The 22,489-nt window shown below is 41.2% G+C and overlaps 1 protein-coding gene across 2 annotated transcripts in view; it reads left to right on the forward strand.

Annotated features, from left to right (window-relative positions):
• The first annotated feature begins 10,606 nt into the window (after window positions 1-10,606).
• TOP2B (DNA topoisomerase II beta) overlaps window positions 10,607-22,489 on the forward strand; it is a 61,683-nt gene continuing 49,800 nt past the window's right edge. For both annotated transcript variants that reach the window (XM_061134606.1, XM_061134607.1), the window contains exon 1: window positions 10,607-10,803. In XM_061134606.1, coding sequence (XP_060990589.1) covers window positions 10,738-10,803 — 66 coding nt within the window. In that variant the 5' untranslated portion in view covers window positions 10,607-10,737. The remainder of the gene's footprint in view (window positions 10,804-22,489) is intronic.

A 22,489-nucleotide genomic window follows, 5' to 3' on the forward strand; every position in this document is an offset into this window, starting at 1 on the left:
CAGCACCCAGAATCCTCCTACAGGCAACCACATCCTGACTTCTAACATCACAGGTTAGTGTTGCCTGTTGCTAATTTTTATATAAAGGGAATCATACAGTATGTGTTCTTTGTTTGGCGTCTTTAGCTTAATATCCATTTGTGACACATTCCTGGTGGGTGAAGCAGTGATCATTATTATTTCTGGACTGTTTTCTATCATGCACACATATGATAGATCCAGTATACCATTGGTTGTATCTGGTTCAGGGCTACTACAGATAGTGTTGCTTTGTACATTCTTGTGTGTGTATGCATTTCTATCCGTATATAACCAGGAGTAGAATTTTCCGTTCATATTCCATATAAATGGAATGGTACATAAATGGTAGATACAGTTCGGTAGTCAACTTTTCCAAAGCAGTTTTTCTAAGCTATGCACTACTTACAATATATGAGACTTTTTGTTGTTCCATATCCTCACCAACAGTTGACATTTTAATGTTAGCCCATCTGATGGGATGGAACTCCTTTTTAAGTTTTAAAGAACTCACTAGCACTTATTGTTGTCCCCCTTTAAAAAAAAAAAAAAAGTATGAAAGTATGTTTCTGAGTATTCACAAAAGGAATGAATGATTGTCACCTAACAGTTAATAGTGATAGAATTGTGGGGTCATTTTGTCATTTGCTTTAATACTTATACTTTCTAAACTTGTAAAATGAACATGTTACAATAACAGAAATAATATAAAAAGTAACTGCATTTCTGAAAGTATTTTCATTGAAACAAAAATTCAACAATGTTACTAGGTGTCTCTGTAAATAGTTTCAAGGCTAAATAAGCTTGCCTTTGTTCCTAGCAGGGTTGCTCAGAGACCTACAGGGCTCATGTATCTGACGAATCTCTCATGCATGGGTACCACACGGTGGTGTGCATGGCTGGGGTTTACAGTTTCCAAAATATCCACGAATGACTCAAGGAGCTAGTTTATGACAAACATTTGCAAAGTGCTGGAATGGGAGATGAAAAAAAATGTAATACATAAGAACTATTTGCTTTTTTTTTTTTTTTTAAATAGTTTTTGGTTGAGCTGGGTCTTCACTGCCATGCATGGGCTCCCCCAGTTGGGGTGGGGTCTGCTCTCTAGTTTATGGTGCACTGGCTGCCCACGTCGGTGGCTTCTCATTGTGGAGCTCAAGGCACGCAGGCTTTCGTAGTTGCAATACTCGGTCTCAGTACTTGTGGCTCATGAGCTTAGTTGCTCCAAGGCATGTGGAATCTTCCTGGACCAGGGATCAAACTTGTCTCCCCTGCATTGGCAGGTGGGTTCTTACCCACTGGACCACCAGGGAAATCCTGTTTGCCTTTTTGTAATTTATCCTTATCATAGATGGAGTGTCCATAAACAAGTCTTCCCTGGATGACTGAACACTCTTGAGAATTTTTAATGTTCCTTAAAGTATCTTTCACTAAATGAATTTGAAGTTCTCCAGACTGTGAATCCGAGTCCAGTCCCTTGGTACTTCTGTATTTTCCCTCCCTACATCTGAAAGTTAACTATTTGAGAGTCTTCTATGATTACAAGACTGGATTTCTGTGATAAGGTTTAAAGTCATGTAGATGGAGAGATGTCCCAGGACTCACAGGTCCAAGATCTCGGGTGTTCTTTGATTCTTTGGACTGACGCCAAAACCAACTTGCTTTGTAACAAGGTGGGATAAAGCAGAATCAGGCTAGTTTGCAAAAGAAGTGCTCATCAGTCACACAAATTGTAGATGCTTATCACCACAGTTCAACAGTAAAATGTAACGACTGAAGGGTTTTACCAAGGGCCAGGTTTATTCACCAGTATTGCCAGCTTCCTAACACATTGCCAAATAGGCTCTACTGCCAAGTATGTTAGCCAACTTGGCAGTGTGGCCAAAGAGTGTGGTTTGGATCAAGAGAGACTTGGGTCTGAATTTCAGTTCCATCATTTATTCAGCTCTGTGACTTTCTATGACATTTAATTTCCTCGACTGTGAAATAGGAATGCTAATAATTCTCTTAGGGTTGTTGAAAGTTAACAAATATGTGTGAAAGTGCCTGCCCAGTACTGTCCTAAACAGATAACAGGGTTCTTGATAGATGGGGTCTTCCTTCTTCATAAAATGAATCATGAGCATTGGCTGGGCTATAGCTGACCATCCAAAGGCAGAACATACTCACTTTCTCCCCTCAGCTTCGGTGGGTCTTCTGCCTCCACCCCCAGTTCTTTTTTCTGGTTCCACAATCTCATTTCTTTCCCTCTTCATACCATCCCGTTTTTCATTCCTAAAGAAGAGCAATGCTTTAATCAGTATTTTTAGAAAACATTTTTGTTTATTTGGCTGCACTGGGTCTGAGCTGTGGCTCCTGGAATCCTGTTTCTGTTGTGGCATGTGAGATCCCTAGTTGCATCCTGTGAACTCAGAGTTGCTCCATGTGGGGTCTGGTACCCTGACCAGGGATGGAACCCAGGCCCCCTAACTGATAAAGTGTAAGCAACTTTCTCCTCTCTGGTATTCAACCAAGAACACTTAAAGAAACAAGACTTAAGGATCCAGGCCAAGTGTCAGCATCATCGTAAGGTGGGTGAGATGTTTTGCTTTGAGGAACTTTTTGATATGCCTCAAATTCATTCTTTGAGAAGTTGTTTATTGAATACCTACCATGTGCCAGGCTTTCTAGGATTGGGTAGCTCTGTGTAGTGTACCATTTATTGATCAGACTGGTCTTTCAGTTTTCCCAAACAATGTTTAACCCAGAAATATATTCCTTAAAGAGTTAGCATTCTTGGGTTTGCTTTGGGATTTTTCCACATTCAAATAGCACTCTCAAAGAGAAGAAGAAAGATATTAGACAAAAGTATCAGTTACATAAGATATCTGGGTTAATCTGGGCTTAATTGTTTTAGAAATAGGGAACAGTTGCTTTTTGTTAACTGGTACACTAGAAGGTGGAAAGTTTTCAAAGTTCTGACTTTTAATTATCACCTTAGGTAACCTATGGGTATCTTCATTGTTCTGTTCCATTGTTTCTGTTCTGAAACCCCTCTAACTTTTGACAATTTTCCATCTTAGATTCTTCTGGTGTAGAAGTTTCTCACATTTCCTTGCCCTGACCCCTGGCTGCCTGCACTACCTCCATTACATTAAAAAAAAAAATACTATAGAATATTTTAAAATATATCCTATACATTAAAAAATATACTTTAAAACTTGACAACTCCAGCTTTAGAGTTCCTAGCTCTTCTGAAATGCAAATAGTTGATTCAGGAAAGCCACTGCTATCTTATTTCTTTAGATCTGAATCTTAGAAGCTTACTAAGTCACTGAATTTGATTCTGCAGAGATTTCTAGTGTCAATACAACATAGTGATACACATGCTAGGATCACATCATGTTCTGCAGGTGAAGGTCAGGTGAATGATGCCTTCTCCAAGACAGAGTTTGGGCTTCTGTGGTGGCTCAATGGTAAAGAATCCGCCTGCCAAGCAGGAGATGTGGGTTAAATCCCTGGGTTGGGAAGATCCCCCAGAGAAGGAAATGGTAACTCATTCCAGTATTCTTGCCTGGGAAACACTATGGACAGAGGAACCTGGTAGGCTACAGTCTATGGGGTTGCAAAATAGTTGGACATGACTTAGCAACTGAACAATAACGAAGATGGGGTTTGCTGAGAACAAAATGCTGTTTTGAAAGCCTGAACCTAATGTTATTCCCTTTCAAAGCCCAAGTACAGCCTTTTACATGATATGCTAATCACATGCGAATTATATTTTTCATATTATACCATTTAGAGTAGTTAAGAGGTCTGGTCTATACCATCTAAAATAAGTGAAAATGTCCAGTCTGTCTGTACAAGTAATTAAAGACGTCTATTGCCAGAGGATCAGCAAAGCTTGCTTTGGCCAAAACCAATCAAAATAAACTTCTTCAAAGCAAAAGGTCAGACAAAATGAACCTCCCAGAAATATTATAGGTAGAAATCGAAGACCATTAGCCTTTATCTGACTTTGCAATGGTGGTAATACTCAGGAATGTGGTGGTCATTAATGTCTTCCACCATCAATAAACACCTGTTATCTTTGGTGCGTAAGTATCTTTTTAAAAATAAAACTATGCTTAGGAAATACTTGGAGCAATTAAAGTCTCAGAATTAATAATCTTACAATATTTAGGATAGAAATGCTAAAACACAAATAGCTACATTGATGGTAGCTTTCTTCCTTAACATGAGCATATACTTCTCAAGAGATATAACAAATTACATTGAAAACAATAGTCATTATCTGGAAAACCCTTTATTGAGTTTACTGAATTTTTCTTAGTCTTTGCCCAGCAACTTTGTATATGTTCAGTTCAGTTGCTCAGTCATGTCTGACTCTTTGCGACCCCATGAACTCCCCATTCATCACCAACTCCCGGAGTCCACCCAAACCCATGTCCATTGAGTCAGTGATGCCATCCAACCAAATCATCTTCTGTCATCCCCTTCTTCTCCCACCCTCAATCTTTCCCAGCATCAGGGTCTTTTTCCAATGAGTTAGCTCTTTACTTTGGCCACCTGATGCAATGTCTCTGCTTTTTAATATGCTGTCTAGGTTGGTCATAACTTTCCTTCCAAGGAGTAAGTGTCTTTTAATTTCATGGCTGCAATCACCATCTGCAGTGATTTTGGAGCCCAAACAAATAAAGTCAGCCACTCTTTCCTCATCTATTTGCCATGAAGTGATGGGACCGGATGCCATGATCTTAGTTTTCTGAATGTTGAGCTTTAAGCCAACTTTTTCACTCTACTCTTTCACTTTCATCGAGAGGCTTTTTAGTTTATCTTCACTTTCTGCCATAAGGGTGGTGTCATCTGCATATCTGAGGTTATTGATATTTTTCCCAGCAATCTTGATTCCAGCTTGCACTTCATCCAGCCCAGTGTTTCTCATGATGTACTCTGCATATAAGTTAAATAAGCAGGGTGACAATATACAGCCTTGATGTGCCCCTTTTCCTATTTGGAACCAGTGTGTTGTTCCATGTCCAGTTGTAACTATTGCTTCCTGACCTGCATATAGGTTTCTTAAGAGTCAGGTTAGGTGGTCTGGTATTCCCATCTCTTGAAGAATTTTCCACAGTTTATTGTGATCCACATAGTCAAAGGCTTTGGGATAGTCAATAAAGCAGAAATAGATGTTTTTCTGGAACTCTCTTGCTTTTTCAATGATCCAGTGGATGTTTGCAATTTGATCTCTGGTTCCTCTGCCTTTTCTAAAACCAGCTTGAACATCTGGAAGCTCACAGTTCACATATTGCTGAAGCCTGGCTTGGAGAATTTTGAGCATTACTTTACTAGCATGTGAGATGAGTGCAATTGTGCGGTAGTTTGAGCATTCTTTGGCATTGCCTTTCTTTGGGATTGGAATGAAAACTGACCTTTTCCAGTCCTGTGGCCACTGCTGAGTTTTCCAAATTTGCTGACATATTGAGTGGAGCACTTTCCCAGCAGCATCTTTCAGGATTTGAAATAGCTCAGCTGGAATTCCATCACCCTCACTAGCTTTGTTCATAGTGATGCTTCCTAAGGCCCACTTGACTTCACATTCCAGGATGTCTGGCTCCAGGTGAGTGAGCACCCCATCGTGATCATCTGGGTCGTGAAGATCTTTTTTGTCCAGTTCTTGTATATGTTATTGGTTTATAAAAGCTAATATGATGAGAGGAAGGGAGAGGTAACGTTGCAGACACAGAATTTTGAATTCAAATATTAACTTATTTAAATGTCACTGAGTGCAAGATGAGCACTTCTCCCCTCACCTCCCAGCTGGACCTCAGCGTTGGAACAAGATATGGTTTGAGTGGAAACTCTATTATTGACATTTTGCGATGTATTTAGAAGTATAGTTTTGAGTTACTCTCTTCTGAGTAAAACTATTTATTGACCTGTTGTATATAAGCACAATGAAAGGTGTGACACATCAGGTAAACTGTCTATTGACTAGCAAGTGAATGCACATAAATTGTTTCTTTAAAGTTGATCTCAAAACTATCAATATATTACAAAAGGCGTAAACTCAAGGCCAAGACTACATCCTCATAACCTTTTTGTATTACAAGGTCCTGAGTACCTAACATATAATAGGCACTAATTTTTTTATTGCTATAGTAGGGAAACATAAGATCTAAGACTAAAATAATTTTAAAGTAGTTAGATTACGGAAGCTACTCAGAAAGCTTGATTAAATAAAGGACTTTATTTTGACAGTTACTGGTACTGACTTTGATTTGTACAATTTTTCATTTCGTCTTGCTAGGTATGAGGTAGAAAGTAAGTCTTTAATAAACACATGAATAAAAAGTAGTACTACAAATGAGACAAAGCTGGACATAGAAGCTTTTTAAATTGAAGTGTGGTTGATTTACAATGTTGTGTTAATTTCTGCTCTATAGCAGTGATATACATATATACATTCTTTTTAATATTCTTTTCCATTATGGTTTAACATAGGATACTAGATATAGTTCCCAGTGCTATACAGTAGGACCTTGTTTATCCATTCTATATATAACAGCTTATGTCTGCTAATCCCAACCTCCCATTCCATCACTCCCCCAACCCCCTCCCCCTTGGCAACCACAAGCCTGTTCTCTGTGAGTCTGTTTCATAGATAAGCTCATTTGTGTCATATTTTAGATTCCACGTATAAATGATATATTTCTCTTTCTCGGCCTGACTTATTTCACTCAATATGACAAGGACCGTCAACGTTGCTGTGCATGGCATTATTTCATTCTTTTTTATGGCCGAGTGATATTCCATTGTGTATGTGTACCACACCTTTGGTGGCTCACATGGTAAAGAATTTGCAGGCAATGCAGGAGACCCAGGTTCGATCTCTGGATGGGGAAGATGCCCTGGAGAATGAAATGGCAGCCCACTCCCGTATTCTTCCCTGGAGAATTCCATGGACAGAGGAGCCTGGTGGGTTCTGTGACCACAGTCCATGGTGTCACAAACAGAAGGACACAACTGAGCAACTAGGACTTTCGTTTTTTTCACCACGTCTTTATCCATTCCTTTGTCAATGGACATTTTGGTTGTTTCCATGTCTTGGCTACTGTAAATAGTGCTGCTTGAACATAGGGATGCATGTATCTTTTTGAATTAGTTTTGTCTGGATATATGTCCATGAGTGGGCTTCCTCTGTGGCTCAGCTGGTAAAGAGTCTGCCTGCAATGCGGGAGACCTGGGTTTAATCCCTGGGTTGGGACGGTCCCCTGGAGAAGGGAAAGGTGTACCACTCCAGTATTCTGGCCTAGAGAATTCCATGGACTGTATAGTCCATGGGGTCACAAAGAGTCAGACTTTCACATGCCCAAGAGTGGGATTGCTAAGTCATATGGTCATTCTATTTTTAGTTTTTTAAGGAAGCGCCATACTGTCCTCCCTAGTGGTTGTACCAATTTACATTCCCACCAACAATGTAAGAGGATTTCCTTTTCTCCACATCCTCTCCAGCATTTGTTATTTGTAGAGTTTTTAATGACGGCCATTCTGACCTGTGTGAAGTGGTAGCTCGTTGTAGTTTTGGTTTGCACTTTTCTAATAATTAGCAATGTTGAGCATTTTTTCATGTGCTTATTGGCCAGTTTTATTTCTTCTTTGCAGAAGTGTCTACTAAGGTCTTCTATCCATTTTTAGATTGAGTTTTTTGTTGTTGAGGAATTTGAGCAGTTTTTACATTTTGGAAATGAAGCCCTTGTCAGTTGCTTTGTTTGCAAATATTTTCTTCCATTTTGTAGGTTGTCTCTGGTTTTATTTTTGTTTTGTTTTGTTTTTGTTTTTATGGTTTCCTTTGCTGTGCAAAAGCTTGTAAGTTTGATTGGGTCTCATTTGCTTATTTTCATGTCTATTGCCTTGGGAGTCTGACCTAAGAAAACATTGGTACAATTTATGTCAGATAATGTTTTGCCTATGATCTCTCATAGAAGCTTCTTAATATGGCAATTATTGCTATGATTACTCAGTAAATGGAAGTTATTTGACAAAGTCCCAGAAGGGAATGCTGCACTGAAGTTCAATACAATCACTTTTATCATAAATACATGTTGTTGGCTGTCTGAGGTTAAACAGGTCATTGTGTCTTCAGGAGCTGAGAAGCTTGTGATCTAGTTACTTTTCCCCATTTATTGTGAAGCTCTGCTTTAAACTGTTGATTTGCATTTCTATTCAACAGCTCCTTTATTTGTGATTCTTTTAGGTAAGTCAGTATTTTCAAGAGAATAATCTTGCTACATTTACTAGAAGGTCAAGCTACATTTACTAGAGGGTCTTCATGCTTAGAAGCCTAAAGACTTTAGTACCTCACATATGAAGCAAGTGAAAAGATGAACATGAATTTCCATTAACCCATCTGGCTTTTGAATATGTGATTTTATTCATTTGAAAATTTGAGTTGAAGAGCTTTGAAAACTGACATTTAAGAAAAAGATATGAGTATAAATTTTATAGCTTGGCTTCTATTTAATGCATATATCTTTATTAAAAAAAACCTCAGAGCCCTTAATTATTTACCCCTTTTCAAACCTGTAGAATATATGTGTACTTTGAAGAAGTAAAAACACAGTAAATACAAGAGCAAAAATCCTTAATTTAAGGAGGTGCAAGCAGAGAGGTCCATGAAGGTAAAATAACAAGGCAGGGATACTTAGCTGATCAGGTTCAGCCCAGACTAGACCCTGGTCTGATTTACAAGCTGGCACCTCAAGTTCAAGGTAAAGAAAGGCTTCACTGTTCTGGACTAAAGTCCCAGATATGCCAAAATTACATGGTCGCTAGAGAGCTAATTAAGAACAACTATGTTTAAATTATTTCCACCTTTCAGAGTTCTCCACCTCTTTAGATTCTGAAGTCAGTTGAAAGCTGTGACCCGAGACATTTTTGTTTCCCCTTGAGGGGAAACGCACAGTTGGAAGTTCAGAAAACACACCATTTCCACAGGCAGCAATAACGTTTTCACCCTCTCAAAAAGCTCTCTTGTCCCGGCTACTTGGTGGCACGTCGCGCCCTCAAGTACTCATGTTGGTTGATGGTTAGCTCCCTTTTAGCTTGTCTCACGAGCCAGGTTATAAACGACTTGAAACCAAGGCCCGGGGTTTATCTTGAACCCGTGGCACAGCCTGGCACAGGGTGGCATGGATTTCTCCCCAAGAGCAGGACCGAAGAAGTCAAGCCATTTTCGTCGGCCAGGCTGAGGTGCAAGCTATGTGTGGGTGATTTTCTTAGAAAGCTTTAAGGTCAGTGACACGGTCCCTCGGTCGTGTGCTGGGACATTGAAAAGGTTAGCGTGCTCCCTCTTAAAAGACAGGAGGAGGCACGGCTGTGCACAGAAGAGGCTCAGAAGTGACAGAGACATGCTCTCATTGTTTGGAGGAGAGGGAAGGTCACCGACGAGGCGAACCCTCACGCCGCCCGGCCTCTTTCCCTGGAACGTTCTCGGCGCGCCCCTTTATCATCTAAGTTCCTTCAGAGCGGGTTTTTTCTCCAAACGGACAGGGTCCCTTTAGGGGTGAGGGGGGAGAGAGAGAGAGAGAGATGGAGGAGGGGCAGGTCTGAGCCGAGGCTCCTCTCACGGCGGCGCTCACCGGGGCCTCGGGGCCCCTCCTCGCACCAGCGCTCTGCAACGTCCCGCCCGCGGTCACAACCGCTCTTTAAAAATACTTTCCCTTCGGGACGCCCCCGGCTTCTTCCGGCCCCCGCCCGCGGTCCCGGGCCGAGGAGCACCCCGCTTCGCCCGCTGGTCTGGCGGAAACGGCAAGCTTGGAGGATTCAAAACCGAGCCGAGGCCGAGTCGACCCTTATCCTCCGCCGCCCTCAGGTGACCCCTGACAGCAGCCCCAGCGCAGCCTTCAAACGGAAAAACCCCTCAGAGACACCACACACACACACACAACAAAAACCCCAAGTCTTCCCTTCGGTTGCTACCCGCAATGACGTTTCCCCCCCTCGGGTCCCGCCCCTCCGGGGGGGCTTGGAATTTTGGGATAGGCCGAGAGGCTTGGCGACAGGGCCCCGATTGGGCGCCGCGGCGTGAGTGACAGCGGGGCAGGCCGCTCGCCCGCCCTCTCCCCGCCGGCCTTCCTCAGCCCTCCCTGGGTGCGTGTGTGTGTGCGGTGTTATGCCGGACTGGAGGGAGGCGACCGCGGCCGCGGCGGCTCCGCTTATTGTCCGTCTCGGCGAGGGGCTGTGAGGAAGTCAGGCTGCGACGCGGCCGACACACGCAGCTTCGGCTTCAGCAGCAACCTCGCTCCAGCTCCCCGAGGGGCGGCCTCCGCGGAGCCTGAGAAGAGACAGGGCGCCGTCGCGTCCCCGGCGCTGCCGCCGCGTCCGGACGCCCGACTGCCGGCCGCGCTCGCCGCCCGCACTCGGGCCCTCGGCCCGGCGGGGAGGAGGCCGCGCCGCCGCCCACCGCCGGCTTCGGCGCTTCCTGCTCCGGCGCCGCCTCCTCAGGGCCGCGCTAGGCCCGGGCGCCGCGGCCGCGCGCCTCGAGTTTGAGGGCGGCGGGCGGCGCGGCCTCCTCAGCGGGCTCGGCCGGGCATCCGCCCCGGGCTTGGCGATGGGGCGCGGGGGGCGGCGCCGCTAGGAGCGCGGCGGGCGCGCGGTCGGTGCGGAGCGGAGCGGGCGGCCGGGTGGCCGGCGGGCGGCGGAGCGGCGGTCTCGGGCCCGGAGCGGAGGAGGCGCGCCATGGCCAAGGCGGGCGGCGGCGGCGGCGGCGCGGGAGCCGGCGGCCACGGGGCGCTGACCTGGGTGGTGAGTGGGGCGGCGGGGCGGGCGGGGGTCCGGGCCGCGGTATTGTTCCCTGCCCGCGGCGCAGGGGGTGGCGGGGAGGAGGGTCCCCGCCCGGCGGGAGGAGGGTGGGAGGACAGGGAGACCCGGCCCCCCGGAGCGCGCCCCGTCGGGGCGGCTGCGAGCCGAACCCCTGTCCGCCGCTTTCTTTCTTCTCTGCCTCGGCGGAGGTTCGAGCGCGCAACGCGCACCTGAAACTTGGGGCGACTAGCCGTCCGTCAGCAGCGCCTGGAGCCCCGTCTCTGCTCCTCCCCGGGGCTGGGGGCCTGGGGGCCGGGGGCGGCAGTGGTGCGTGTGTGTCCGTGTCCTGAGATGTGTCCTGAGAGCCTCCGGAGAGGCGCCCGGCCGCGAGTGTGTGCGCGCGCGCCCGCGCGTGTGTCCGTGTTGTAAATGCTGTACCGCGTCTGACGCCCTCCTCTCGGAGGAGAACGGGTTTGGCCGGGGCACTCGGCTCTGGGGAGTACCCTTCGGTCCCGAGAGGCTCGCCGGGTGGAAAGCGCATTCGGGATGCAGTCCGCAGCAGTGAATGTTACACTGTAGGGCGTCCATCTGTCACAGCGGGATTATTGAAAGAAGCTCTTACCTGTGTCAGCATCGCAGGCCAGACGGGGTGGGGGCTGCGCGGGGAGTGTTGGAGAGGTGACCCGAGTGGTTCGACCTGGAGTTGAAGGCTTGCGGCGGCGCTCAGTTCTTGCTGGCAAAGTAGTAGAGGGAAGACCTTAGAGGGATCCGATTCCCACGGCGGATCGATAATTCACCCGCATTTCACTTGCTCAGCACCGAGTTCAGACCAGGGTCACTTCCTATACACACTGCCCAGCTCAGCCAACTGGCTGTGTATCCAGGAGAAAAGTAAAAGGCGTTACTTTTTCCCAGGGACTTTTTCGATGGACCTTCCGTTTTTTAAAACACCTAAGGAAACTCGTATTGGCTTTTTTTTTTTTTTAAAGAAAGTTTTTCGTTTTTTTTGTTTGTTTGTTTGGGTAAGGGTTAGGTGAGTTGAATAGCAGTTCTGTTATATTGACAAGCATTCCTTGTCATAAAGGATGTTACTGATAACAGGAAACTACATATTTATGTTTGCATGCCAAGGTGCAGACTGTCATCACTGGATCTCTCCGAATTTTGTATGTTACTTCAGTAATGTATAGTATGCATGAATAGACTAGAGCTAGGAAAGAGAAAGTGTTGATAATAAGTTAGCCGTCCCTGTGAACATAGGGGTTGGGGGCCTTTTACTCTTCTTACTAAAATCAAACAACTTTCGAAAATAACAACACTTCTGGGTTAGCCAGATGGTTCTCATTCACTGTTTCGAACTGTCGAGGCCTGATCAGTGTTTCCTCTGAGAACAGCTGATTCTCTGTAATGGTAAATATTTTGCTCCAAGATTGAATTGGTTAGCTTTAATAGTTAAAAGCAGTAGTTTGTTTACTGTTAGTTAATTTTGTAGATGATTAAATGACTACTTTTTCTTTCACGCTCAATAGAAAATTTTCATTCATATGAAAAGTTTGATGAAACTTAGAGGATATCATTCAAAATCAGAAAAATTCATTTGAAACTATAATTGACTTACTGATTAAATATTTTCTCATTATAAAAACTATTAAGGGAAATAGAGTAAAATTAAAGTAAAAATCACTTACTCTTTTATTTATAAATTGTATCCTCCTGTTGAATTAGAACTTTATTAAAAAGGTAATCACTCCATAAGTTCACTTTAAGATTTGATGCTTGCTTTAAATTTAAGTTGGGTTTTGTGGGCATCTTTATGTCTGTAATACACATCATCGACCATAGGCCATAGTTTAATTTTATTGGGGGCAATATAGGAAAGTGGTTGTGAGCATGGACTTTGTCAGATTGAGGTAGATTTGGATCCTGTCTCTAACAGTCACTGCGACTTTGCGAACAGGGCCTAATCTTTCTAAACCTATTTCTTCATCTGTAAAGTAAGATTGCATTGATAATTAAATGAGACAATATATGTAGCACATTGCTGGGCTTAATAAATGTTTGCCTTTGTCAGTGAAGCTCAAGAAGCATACATTAAGATGGGTAAAGTTGCTTTCACACGGAATATTTTTGAGCCAGAGTGAAAGAATTTTATTCCTTTGCGAGGGTTAGGGATTTGTTGCGGAGGTCATCTATTTCTGAAGACAGTTAATTTTGCTTGCTTTATTGAAACATGTTATATTGCTACCTCTTTGTGGGTAATGGGAAGAAATAAAAATGGAATTAGTCCCTGATATTTTCCTTCTTTTTAGGGAGCTGGGGGTGTGGTAATGGCCAAGTGTTGGGATGTGTGCCACCAGGTAGTGTTAATGTTGTCACTTCTCAAAAGTTTACATTTCAGTGTCTGAAACCACAAAGCACAGTAGTTTAAAATTATTAACTTCTTTTAATAGTGCACTGGGTTTATGTTTGATTTGCAGTATCTTAAGTTTTTTTTAAAATTAAAAAGTGAAAAATACAAGTACTATAGTATAACTATTTTGAATAAAAATTGACAACAGCTGTTTGTCAATTGCTTCTCTGAAGCAAACAGAATTTCTTGAATTAATTTTTAGTTTGTAAAGTTTGATTTGTAGACTAATCTATTTCATTCAGTCAGTCTTTTATCATGTTTAAGTGGTTATAAAAAATAAATGTATGGAAATATTAGAATATAGTTAATCTCTTTATTAATATTCACCTTTTCCCAGTCCTACTCTAATTTGGTAAATTAAAAAAAAATTATAATAGAAAATATTAGGCCTATACAATTATGATGGTCAGAATGATGCAGAGACACGATCATCAAGCTTCAGTGGTCATCAGCTCAAGGTCACTCACCCTTCCCTTTCTCATTATTTGAAGCAAAGCAAATCCACTTTATTTGTAAATATTTCAGTATTTCTAAAATGTAAGTTTCTGAAGTATAAAATTACCATTAACTATGGAGTTCTTTAAAAGTAAAATTGAATGAGATATATAAAATTTTTTGACCATGAATATTTCTAGTTTAGGAAACTTGACTGTGTATATAAATGCTGTTTAAATATTTGTATTAAAATTTTTGCTTTAGTGGCTTATTTTTATAAGTCTAAACTCCTCAACCAGACTTTCAAGTCAATCTTTTTATAAACTATGTTCCAATTGACATTGATTCCACATCTCCTCATAGTTAGAGTTCCCTCTTCACATGTCCCCTGGGCATCACACTTGTTTCTGTCACTTTGGGTTCTTGTCTTCCAACAGGGCTGCCTTTTCCTCTTCCTTTTACCAGTCTAAATAGCTCAGAGTCTCACCAAAGTTTTCTTACCCTTATGGATCATAAAACATAAATGTTCTTTTAAATGTAACTTTCACGGTGTGATACTTTTGTTTTAACAATTAGATTATCAGCTCTTAAAGTTAGAGACCATGTATCCTTTATAGTTTTTAGCAATAAGCTGGATACTTAGTCCAAACTTAGTTATTATTGGTTAACTTAGTTAACCAATTATATAGTTGACATACTGATTTCCTGAAAAGTCTTCTGCTCTTAGGACAAGTGATTAGGTTCAATGTTCTTTAGATACATTCTCAAGTAACTAATTGCAGTATTTAGAAACAGTTTTTGTAGAGTGTTCTAACTTTTCTGAATAGAAGTGTGTTCATCAATAGTTTCAGATACATTAAATACTGGTAGCAACAGTTGCATTTTACTAAGTATGTGGAAAAAAAAAAAAAGAAAAAAAACCTCTTCTGTATTTTTAAAAATCTTAGTATAAATAGGACCCAGTTTTAAAAAAGAGGGGAGATCAGTAAAATTATAGCCATTTCCAGGGATGGAAACAGGAGTTTACAAATTAGGTAACAAAGTGTGAATTACATGGCTAAGGCAAAGGTGGGGTTTAAACCAGCCCTGTGGGCTTCCTGGTAGCTCAGTTGGTAAAGAATCTGTCTGCAATGCAGGAGACCCCGGTTCAATTCCTGGGTCAGGAAGATCTGCTGGAGAAGGGATAGGCTACCCATTCTGGTGTTCTTGGGTTTCCCTGGTGGTTCAGCTGATAAAGAAAGAATCTGCCCGCAATGCGGGAGACCTGGGTTTGATCCCTGGGTTGGGAAGATACCCTGGAGAAGGGAAAGGCTTACCCACTCCAGTATTCGGGGCTAGAGAATTCCATGGACTATACAGTCCATGGGGTTGCAAAGAGTCTGAGGCGACTGAGCGACTTTCACTTCACTTTCACTTCCACTATGTTCTTAACCATCCTTTACACATTCCCCTGCTTAAAAAGTTACAACCAAAGCAGTTTGTCTTTGATATGGCGATATCACAAGGTAAAAGGAGGAAAGCCTCCTGAAGAATACGTGTATACCTCTTTCTAATAACCTTTCTTTTACTTTCACATGAAAGACTAGGGAGTACACTTCCTTTTCAAGGTATATGTATTTTGAATAACATTGTAAGCATGATGCCTTTTAAGAATATGGGCTACAAAATCATATCACCTGGTTTCATAACTCAGCTTTTCCATACTAACTTTGCTAGCTTAAATTCTTCAAACCTCAGTTTCCTTGCTGTAAAAAGGGAATCAGTAGTAGTAGTGTCTACTTCCTCGAACTTTTATGAGGCTTGAGAGTATTCATTTAATTCCCACAATGCTTTGCACACAGTAAACTCTTAGATGAGTGTCCATGTGTGTGCACACATGTGTGCACACACAGACACTGGTATCCCCCTTCTTTATATTTAAAAATATCCAGTGATTAATATTTTCATTTTTGAGTCAGAAAATTTCTGTATTGCAAAATGATCACCACAATAAGTCTAGTTAATATCACCATACATAGTTACATATTTTTTTCCTTGTGATGAAATTTTAAAAACCTACTCTTAACAACACAGAAGCATTAACTATACAACATGGTACTGTTAACTATAGTTGCCTTTCTGTACATTACATCCCAGGACTTAGTTACTTTATAACTGGAAGTTTGTACTTTTTGACCACCTTCACCTATTCCCCTCCCCGCCCTCAACTTTGACAACCATTAATTTGTTCTCTGTATCTATGAATAAATAGATAGATTGCTTTTTGTTTTGCTTTAGATTCCAAATATAAATAAGATCGTACAGTGTTTTTGTCTTTCTCTCTCTGACTTATTTCACTAAATGTGAATCCTCTTTAAATCTACCCATGTTGTTCCAAATGGCAAGATTTCATTCTTTTTATGACTGAATAATATTCCACTGTATAGAAATACCACATTTTCTTTATCCATTCATTCATTGATGGACATTTATGTTGCTTCCTTGTCTTAGCTTTTGTAAACAATGCTGCAGTGAACCTGGGAGTTCATATAGCCTTTCAAATTAGTGTTTTCATTTTCCTCATGTAAATACCCGGGAGTGGAGTTGCTGGATCACATGATAATTCTATTTTAAATTTTCTCAGGGACTTTCACATTATTTTAGATAGTGACTACACCAGTGTACAGAATGTACATGAATGTACACAGGGGTCCTTTTCTCCACATTCTGCCAATACTTGTTATTTCAATATTAACCATTCTGACAGGTGTGAAGTGGTATCTCACTGTGGTTTTGATTTGCATTTTCCTGAGATTAGTGATGTTGAACACCTTTCACATACCTGTTGGCCGTTTGTCATCTTTGGAGAAACGTCTATTTATATCTGCTGCCCAGTTTTTAATGAATCTATCTTTTGCTCTTGAGTTGTATGAATTCTTCATATATTTTGAATATTAACTCTTTATCAGGTATGTGGTTTACAGATATTTTCTCCCACTTGGTAGTTTGCCTTTCAAGTTCGATGGCTTTCCTTTGCTGTGCGGAGCTTTGTAGTTTGTTGTAGTCTTACATGTTTATTTTTGCTTTGGGGGTCAAATAAGAAAACCATTGCCAAGACTGATGTCACAGGGTGTACTCCTGGTTTTCCTCTAGGACTTTTATGGTTTCAGGTCTTACGTTCAAGTCTTTAATCATCTTGTGTTAGTTTTCTGTATGATGTAAGATAGGGGTCCAGTTTAATTTTTTGCATGTGGTTGTCTTTTTTTTTTTCTCAACACCACTTATTTGTAATTTTATTTTTGGCTGCACTGGGTCTTCGTTGCTGTGAGCAGGGCCTCCTCTCTCGTTGCTGTGCGTGGCTTCTCCTGTGGCGGCCTCTCTTGTGTGGAGCATGGGCCCCGGGGTGCCTTGGACTGCAGTAGTTGTGGCTCCCAGGCTCTGGAGCGCAGGCTCAGAGTTGTGGCGCACGGGCTGGCTTGCTCTGTGGCATGTGGGATCTTCCCAGGTCAGGGATCAAACCCTTGTCTCCTGCACTGGCAGGCAGATTCCTTACCACTGAGCCACCAGGGAAGCCCCTCAACACCACTTATTGGAGAGATTGTCCTTTTTCCAGTGTGTATTCCTGCCAACTTTGTCATAAAGTAATTGACCATATAGGCATGGGTTTGGAGAAGGCAATGGCGCCCCACTCCAGTACTCTTGCCTAGGAAATCCCATGGACGGAGGAATCTGGTGGGCTACAGTCCATGGGGTCGCTAAGAGTCGGACACGAGTGAGCGACTTCACTTTCACTTCTCACTTTCAGGCACTGGAGAAGGAAATGGCAACCCACTCCTGTGTTCTTGCCTGGAGAATCCCAGGGACGGGAACCTGGTGGGCTGCCGTCTATGGGGTCGCACAGAGGCGGACACGACTGACGTGACTTAGCAGCAGCAGGCATGGGTTTATTTCTGGGGTCTGTTCTGTTCCACTGGTCCGTATGTCTTTTTCTTTTTAATGCTTTTACCATACTGTTTTGATTACTATATTACTTTGTAAATAGTAATATAGTTAGTTTTTGTTTCTTTTTTTGCCTGTGCCATGGGATATGTGGGATCTTAGTTCTCCTGCATTGGGAGTGCAGTCATAACCACTGGGCTGCCAGGGAAAAGTGAAAGTTAGTCGCTCAGCCGTGTCCGACTCTTTGCAACCCCATGGACTGTAGCCTGCCCGGCTCCTCTGGCCATGGGATTCTCCAGGCAAGAATACTGGAGTGGGTTTCCATTTCCTTCTCCAGGGGATCTTCCTGACCCAGGGATCGAACCCAGGTCTCCTGCATTGCAGGCAGATTCTTTACCAACTGAGCCACTAGAGAAGCCCCAAGAAGTCCCTATAATAAAGTTTTAAATTTGGGAGTGTGATGCTCCAGCTTTGTTCTTTTTCAAGATTGCTTGGGCAGTTCAGTTTTGTGGTTCCATATACATTTTAAGATTATTTATTCTATTTCTGTGAAAAGTGTTGGAATGTTGATACGAATTACATTGAATCTGCAAGATTGCCTTGGGAAATTGGACATTTTAGCAATATTAATTCTTCTTATCCATGAACATAGAATTTCTTGCCATTTATTTTTGTCTTCAATTTCTTTAATCAGTGTCTTATAGTTTTCAATATTGAAAACTATAAGTTTTTTACCTTCTTATATAAATTTATTCCTGGGTATGGACTTCCCTGGCCGTCCAGTGGTTAAGACTCCACACTCCTACATAGAGCATATATATATAATATGTTATATATTATATTGTATATTTTTTCCTGGTATTTTAATTTTTGTTGTTGCCATTATAAATGGGGTTGTTTTCTCGGTTTTTGACAGTTCACTGTTAGTTTACAGAAACACAGTGGATTTTTGATTTTGTATCCGGCAGCTTTCCTAAATTTGTTCATTCGTTCATTCTAATAATTGTATGGTGGAGTCTTTAGGGTTTTCTCTACATAATATCATTTTGTCTTCAATTAGTGACAATTTTACTTCTTTTTGATTTGGATTCTTTTTAGAGAAAGTATTTTTTATTTTCACTGTGGACATTTAAGCATTTCTTATGATATTAAAGTATCCCTCATCTTCTAACTTCTCTCCTGTCCCTATCTGGAGACACATTGTGATTTTTGTTTTTATTAATGGTGGGTAGATAGCATGGCCCTCTCCAGGGTTATATGGGTGAGGATTATATGGGTGATAAAATGAATATCAAAGCAAGGCAGCCTTGAGGGAGAGAAGAGAAGGCAATATTATGAAATTGTACCGTGGACTCCAAGGGAGTCTTTGTAGAAGATAGAAGAGGCTTGTTGATAAGCTTTTGCTGGTCCACCTCCTGTTGGCTTGGTGATGGTGAGATTTCTCTGCCTGTTGTGTGAAGGAGTGGCTCAGTTCCTTTTTTTGCACCAACTGGCAAACCATCTCCTTTCCCCTCTTTGGCAGCAGTTCTTTCTCCCACAGAAAAACAAACTGAGTGATTGCCCCAAATTGCTGTGCATCAGGTGACCACTCTGTAAATGGAAGAATCTTTCTTTTTACAGAATGATCTTCGTACATACTTTCTGAAATTAGGAGTTTGTTTTATTGAAATTTTTTCTTTTCTAGTACTTGAGAAATGTTCTTGATAAAGGTTGCATCTTTGACTATTATTAAATCTATATTCTTTTATTAGAAGTTAGCATTATGGCAAAAATGCTATAAAATAGATTAATATTTTAAAATAGATTTTAATATATTTTGACATTTTTGTTATAATTTAAAAATTCTCAGTGCATTAGTGCATTGTCTAACATGGCAGTCAGCTTTTGAACTTTAGAAAAAGTCATATATCATCATATGTATAAATCACAAATGATTAATCACAAATCAAAATTGTAGATATATGGAGAATGTTTTAACATGGGTTTATTTTGCATTTTCATTGTCTTTAGTGGGAGTGAAAATGTTGCCCTGAGTGCTTAGATTCCATTATTTACTGCTATAAATAGTTTGACTTGTCCACACAAAGACAATAAAATAAATTACAGATAAACTTAACTCCTAAGATTTCAATTTTATCAAACCGTAATGAAAATTTATTCAGAGTGCTCTTGGTAGTTGATTATTTTTGAGGGCATACCGTTAATTTGTATTCAACATGAAATACTTAGTGCAGTTACTATAGTACAACATATTATAAAACAAATAATACTTTTACACAGTACAAATACTGTGAGCACACAGGATAAGAAAAAGTTGAATCATTTTTTAATCAGAAGACCCCTTGTTTTCAGTGTTGAAAATAAGCATAATTCTCTTAGCCTATAGGTATTGAAGGGGCTTCCCAGGTGGCACAGTGGTAAAGAATCTGCCTGCCAATGCAGGAGATGTAAGAGATGTTTGATCCCTGGGTCTGAAAGACCCCCTTGGAGGAGGGCGTGGAAACCCACTCCAGTACTCTTGCCTGGAGAATCCCCTGGACAGAGGAGCCTGGCGGGCTGCAGTCCACGGGGTCACAGAGAGTGGGACGCATGCATGAAGCGTCTCTGCATGCAGAGGTATCGACTGTGTAACATTCTCCTTTCATGTGAGTGATTGAGAGTGCTTTTTATAAACACACAGATGTGAGTTTGCTGGACTATTTCTGTTGAAGCTAATTTCTTAATCTTTTTTCTGAATATTATCAACAACAGTGTTTAAACTGAATTTCTATTCAGAGTGACTTTCTCTTTAAGAGCTTGAGATAATGGTTATAGTTACTGTGGGGAAAGTGATCAGTGAACTTTTTTCATTTACTTTCTCTATTCTCAGGCTAAGGATGTTGTATTTACATCTGTTGGTTCAAGGGATGAGGTCATCCCATTGGAGGGTGTAGAGTTGCCCTTTCTTCCTTTCCCCCCAGATTTTGATTTTTAGTGGCTTGGACAATATTTAGGGGGCAACTTTCTAATAACATACAGGAGCTGCTAGAGACCGTTAATCCAGGCATCTTTCAGAAAAGCTGATAGACTTCTCAGGGGAGAGCCTCCTGGGTTTACTGCCTGGAGTCGGTGAGCAGTGCAGGCTGCCGCTTGTTGAGGGTAGGAAGGTACAGATACGTCCACCCGCGGTAGGGACTTCTGCCAGGAGCCCCCTGCCAGGACCCCTTGGCCTGTTTGTTCTGGTTTCTCTTACCTTTTTACCTAGATTCTAGTGAGAAAGTGGGGGCTGCAGAAGTAGTAAGGAGGACAAACAGTGCCTCTAGAAAAAAAAACCCTTCAGTGTTACTCTAGCTTAATTATGTTTTCATATACATAAATTAATAAGCTTTTAAAAGGCTTTAATATATGTTCACTGTAGAACATTAGAAAATGTCTATCAGAAGAGAAAATGAAAAGCATTTCTACTTCTCACTTGTAATTTTTCTGGCTATTCTGTTGGGTATATTTCATATTTTCTCTAGACATGTATATATTGTGTGCGATTTTTTTTCTGATGAAAATAGACTCACATTTTTTAAATATGCTTTTATAACTTTATTCTCTGAACACTATAGTTTTATTAAAAAACTATTTATGGCTGTGCAGGATTTTCTCTAGTTGTGGTGTGTGCGAGCTTCTTATTGTGGTAGCTTCTCTTATTGCCGAGCGCAACCTCTAGGGCATAAGGGCTCAGGAGTTGTGGCTCGCAGGCTTAGTTGTATTCCATGGCATGTGGGAGCTTCCCAGACCAGGGGTCAAACCTTGCACTGGCAGGCGGATTCTCTACCACTGAGCCATCAAGGAAACCCTAAACAGTATAGTTTTAATAAGCTACTGATTTAAACATACTTGATTGTGTACAATTTCATATAAAAGTTATAGTAAGAGAAATTTATAATTAACATACCTATTTTTTGGTATAGGCAGTTAAAAGTGTTTACTCAATGAAATAGGTTTAAAGCTTTACATGAAGTTTTGAAATTATTTAAAATCTTCATTGTGAATTGATTTGAAGTATCTACAAGCCATCTGTTTTATTGTGATATTCTGTAGATAATGTTTATTCCTTAATGCTTTTCACTACTTTAGATAGAATGATACTTTTTTTCCTTTCCTCAACATGTGTCATATGATACTTAGGAAGAAATATTTTGGCATAAAATGCTTTAAGTATATCATCACACTTATTTTTTAATATTTATGTATTATTCCTCCAGAAAATTACGAATAGTAATCTGACAAAGCTGACTGCTTTTTGCATAGTCTTTGGCTTTTGAGAGTTTATTCTAGCAAAAATGACAACTTTTTGAAATTGATAGGGATCTGGTAGGTGCAAACCAAACATTCCCTATTCTCATGTACCCACTTGGGAGGAGGAGTGAGGTAGGTTTTCACCCTGTTTTCCATACCTGTGTGCCACTTTGCATGTATGCACGCATGCTAAGTTGCTTCAGTCATGTCTGACTCTTTGTGACCCTCTGGGCTGTATCTCAGTGTTATCAGGGCCAAATGCAGAGCCCAGATTAGGTAACCGTGGGCCTTTGTGAGAGTCTATAATCTTACAAATGTTTTCTTTGTGGTGGGATTTGTTTTGGATGAGTAACCTGAGATAGGAAAGCCTTTACTTGCATGGTTATTATAAGTTCCATATAACTTTATGCCAAAATTGCAAACAGTTCTAAGTTAATGGTAAGAGGTTACTGTTATCCGCCTTTGAATGCATGGTATTTATTATTCTTAAGCACTTAAAGAATGTGATCTTAGTAATTATATTTTTTCTAACTATTGAGGACCCATTAAAAATCAGTTATGTTTTTATTGTTAATTTCTGTGAATTATCTCAAAAAGTGAGGAACATCATTAGAAATTTGGAGACTGACATTTAAAAAATATAGTTCATTTTTCTGG

Source organism: Dama dama, chromosome 32, assembly GCF_033118175.1.
Source record: "Dama dama isolate Ldn47 chromosome 32, ASM3311817v1, whole genome shotgun sequence".
Classification (NCBI taxonomy): Eukaryota; Metazoa; Chordata; class Mammalia; order Artiodactyla; family Cervidae; genus Dama; species Dama dama.